At 40.2% G+C, this 4,263-nt stretch overlaps 2 protein-coding genes across 2 annotated transcripts; both read right to left on the bottom strand.

Annotated features, from left to right (window-relative positions):
• Positions 1–975: 975 nt before the first annotated feature.
• On the bottom strand, positions 976–2,242 carry LOC125955212 (ficolin-2-like). The gene is made up of 2 exons (XM_049686206.1): positions 1,258–2,242; positions 976–1,191 (listed from the first exon to the last, which is right to left on the bottom strand). Exons 1-2 carry the CDS (start codon positions 2,013–2,015, stop codon positions 1,065–1,067), a joined length of 885 nt encoding a protein of 294 aa, XP_049542163.1. The 5' UTR covers positions 2,016–2,242; the 3' UTR covers positions 976–1,064.
• Positions 2,243–2,870: 628 nt separating this feature from the next.
• On the bottom strand, positions 2,871–3,984 carry LOC125955210 (ficolin-2-like). The gene is made up of 2 exons (XM_049686203.1): positions 3,134–3,984; positions 2,871–3,067 (listed from the first exon to the last, which is right to left on the bottom strand). The coding sequence occupies exons 1-2, from the start codon at positions 3,973–3,975 to the stop codon at positions 2,941–2,943; spliced, it is 969 nt and encodes a 322-aa protein (XP_049542160.1). The 5' UTR covers positions 3,976–3,984; the 3' UTR covers positions 2,871–2,940.
• Between the last annotated feature and the right edge of the window lie 279 nt (positions 3,985–4,263).

Raw genomic sequence — 4,263 nt, 5'->3', positions numbered from 1 at the left:
TTTGGCTGGTCCAGTTGCAGAGCGATACTGAGGCTGGGTTTCGAGGCAAACACATCTTTATAAGCAATGATTCGTATGAGCTTGTGCTGGCACAAGAGTAGTCTCATGTTTGGATAATTATGTTTCTAAAATTAATTTAATAACGAAAGAAGGTGATTAAATAATGTACAAGAATTATCTTTTAATTAAAATTTTATTTAGCTAACTGAAAACTTTATTGAAACAATTTTATATATAAGCAGCTTCTAGCTTTTCACCAGACTATTATGTCAACCCTTGCTTTACTTTTTATCGCTTATAACACCAATCACCTTAGCTACAATTTAATAATGCAAGACAGTGTGATGAATAATGAAACTCTTCTTTATTCGTGAATCCCCAAAACTCTTTGGACCCATCAAAATCGCAATAATTCGTTTGCATTCAATTTACATTTATTTTCAATTAAAAAATGCGAGTTTTTGTTTGTATACGTGCATGTATGATTGCATGTACATTGTAAACGTTCAAAAGACAAGATAGCAATGTTTTGTTCTTTCTAAATCCCACCGGTTAGTCACACCGTCATGTATCATTGCCGTAACATAAAGCACGGTGCATTAACCGATTCAAGGAATACATCAACAGATACTCTTCAGAAACCTATAAATGCTGGGTAATGCTTCTAAATTCAATATTTATTCTCCGTTCTGGCCTTAATGTGCTTCAATGAAACATCAGTTCGCCAAATTACTGCGCACCATGTCAAATCGCATTTGTAGTGAGCGGTTGTGCCTTTTATCAGCGAAACGATTTGCCTCTTTTCATACAGCATGCGAATTTGCACACGAAATAGAAGCAAATAGAGTGATATAATGTGAAGCCTTATCGGGTTAGTGGTTTCTTTCATGAATGCAACAGCAACAAATTCGCTTTGCATTATAATGAATGTACTACTTTTTATCAAAATCGGAAAACAACTAAACTGTTGTTGGTTAATTAGGTTTTATTCAAGAAATAGATTTTGTAGTTTAATTAACAGCTGTTATAAAGCATTACGTGCGATCTGCTACTGTCAGCGTCGACTACCCCACGGGTCTAATCATCATTTTAGCCGATTTGAGAGCATAATGATGGCCGCGAAAAGAATACCAAACCATTCCGGAGGCGTACTCTTTGGTTTCTCCTCGTAAATATTTTCCATTGAGATTGCTGAGAACAAAACGAACAAACATTGGTTCAGTATCTAATGTGTTTAATGAGAATAACTGTACGTACCTTCTATGGCAAGCTCCGTACCACCATGCTCCGGCGTATGTTATCGCACAGCTTGAACCCCAAGTGTCGTTGTCCGAATCAAGAGTAGAGAACTTCATACCCTTCATTCCGACCATATCATCGCCGGCAGTACCGGAATACCCAGCAATTTGCGTTAGTTCGTACAGTTGTGCCTCTCCTCCGATCTCGAAATGAGTATACCTTGCGTAGGTCTTATTGCCATCAAAGTCCTCCAAAAGCACCACCAGTTCATGCGGTTTCGATGAGGTCAGCTGATGAATACGATCAAGTCCAAGCCAAAACTCGCCCTCCAGATTACCAAAACCGTTTTTGTACTCCCGCAAGTCTCTATAGAAGTTGGTCGATCCATCGAAGCGATGCTGAATGACAACCCATCCTCCCGAATCGTACTCTTGATCGCACAACACCGTCATAGGTTCTTTGAATGGTTTTTCAGGTTGAAGTTTCACTATTCTCTCTGTAGTGGGTGCTTCTTTGCAAGTGTTGTATATTTTGCTTGTGTTTGGTGTGATTAAATTGTGGAAAATGGTAATTAAATTGCGCATCGTGTCTTGATTCTGTGTCTTTTCTTCTGCAATTTGTTGCTGTAAAGAGGCCATTCTGCTAACAAGCAGCTCGAACATAAACCCATGTTGTGTCCAGTTTGTTGACGATAGTTCTGTAACACTTGACTTGGCATCCACGCGAACGAACACCACATTGATAAGTATAACGAGAAATAGGATTTCGCACTTCATCGCTACAGCTTCTGTTGCCTCAGACTAGCTCGACGGATGGCATGTCAGTGAGTTTTAAGCGCTTACAGCTTGGATGTGATTCCCAAATGCGAACCGTTGTTTCTCGCTCTTCAACTGCGGTCATACGCTATCTGCAAGGTTATTATCGCATATTTTCGGCACAAGAACGCTTCACGTCAACTTCCAGCTAAATAAACAGTGTTAAGCGGAAATGATATTAAAAAACAACCAAATGATCATTCTTCGCGGAAATGTGTGCTTTGCGATAATTGTGAGATGCACCACAGTTCGAAACAACATGTTTATCTATCTGACTTTAGCTATCTCTATCTTCTCTTTCAACCGTAGAGGTTCAAATATTTAAGGAATATTCCAGCACCAGTTACAAAAAAATGCAATTTTAAATAAACACATAATTTACACACGTGCGATAAGGGTCTTCATATCAGAATAACAAATGGGAAGCACCTTCTTACATTGTAAAAAGACTAGGGGACTTTTGGCAAACACTTGAGTATTCTATCGGCGTGCAGTCTAGTGTAACCAAGTGCGTACAGCCCATTCATACCGTACGATGAATGGATGAAGTTAAGAGGGCATGTGGCGCCTTATCACTTGTCTTACTGTTTGTTTTAACGGTGGTTATGTAAACAAAATCCCTCCTTGCACTATCTAGCGCTATCATTGCACACACAGATTGATGCAACAATCAAACAGGGAAATCACACAACGCCTCTTATCATCAACAAACATTAAGCAGCTATGTCGTTTGGTAATTATTGATTTTAATATTTATTTTAGTCGTGCCCAGCGTAAATTAATGAAATTCTCGAAACATGCTGTGCGTTTTTATGCATTATTTTTTATTGTAAATCGCTTCTGATCGTTACATAATTATTTGCGCGAAACTCTGCCCTCCGCAAAGCTAAGCTCGTGGTCTAATCATCATTTTGGCTGATTTCAGCGAATAATGGTACCCTCTGAAAGAATACCAAACCATTCCGGTGGCATATTCATGAGTTTCTCCTTGTAGGTACTTTCCATTTAGATTGCTGAGAATATAGAAAAAAAAGTTCAATGATAATACATGCTTCGACAAAACGTATCTCTGTCCCTACCTTCTGTGACAAGAGCCGTACCACCACGCTCCGGTGTATGTTACTGCACAATTTCCGCTCCAACTGTCGTTGTCCGAATCAAGAGTAGAGAACTTCATACCCTTCTCGCCACTTAGAGAATCGCCAGCAGATCCCGTGTAGCCAGTTATGTTCGTCAACTCATACAGCTGACTTTCTCCACCGATCTCGAACAGATCGTACTTGGCGTAAGTTTTGTTGCCATCGTAATCCTCCAAAAGCACCACGAGTTCATGTGGCTTCGACGTTGTCAGCTCGTGAATTCGATCGAGACCAAGCCAGAACTCGCCATCCAAATTACCGAATCCATTTTTATACTGCTTCCAGTTGCGATAGAAGTTGGTCGATCCTTCGTAGCGATGTTGAATGACTAGCCATCCACCTGATTCATAATCTTGATCACACAACACCTTGTAGGGTTCCTTGAACGGATTTTCCGGTCGTATTTCATAGATTCCAGATGGCTGGGAACGTAGATCCACGCAAGATGTGTACTTAGTCTCGCGTGAGGTGTTCGTTAGGCTCTCCAGCACTAACTTCTGATCGGATATGATGGAAAGCTGGCCTGCCAGTAGTTGCCGGAGATCCTGCTGCACTGCCGAAAGGTTCTGTCCCACAAGCTTTCCGTTAAAACTGAGTTGAGCAATTATTTCACCATTCAACTGCGAAAGCCATCTCAAATTTTCTACTGATTTCACTAAACCGTTTACCACTCCGGACAAGGCGTCGATTTTCTTTTCACAATTCCTGCATTCCTGGCCAATTGTTAATCCGCCGTTTAGTGCAAGTGCAATTAGGAGCAAGGCAAGAAAATGCTGAGACATGATGATACCAAGTCGTGAAGAGTACTGCCTGCGGTGAAGTTTTTTGCGCTTTTATATCATTAATGTTTATTGACCAGCTGAAATCTTATCAGTTCTTATCATCGTTCTATGCACGTTTTAATTGCTGCGTAACTGTATACAGTGAACTGTATAGTATTCCAAATGATTCAGGCAGGTAATTGAGTTTATGAGTCATTTTAACCGGAGCAGATACACTCAAAACCGACGTTTTCATTTGCCCATAATTTCATTCTTTACTCGAGATCGCATAATGCAATAATACGACTT

The sequence above is a fragment of the Anopheles darlingi genome, chromosome 3 (assembly GCF_943734745.1).
Source record: "Anopheles darlingi chromosome 3, idAnoDarlMG_H_01, whole genome shotgun sequence".
NCBI lineage: Eukaryota > Metazoa > Arthropoda > Insecta > Diptera > Culicidae > Anopheles > Anopheles darlingi.
This window is presented reverse-complemented; position numbering and strand designations above follow the sequence as displayed.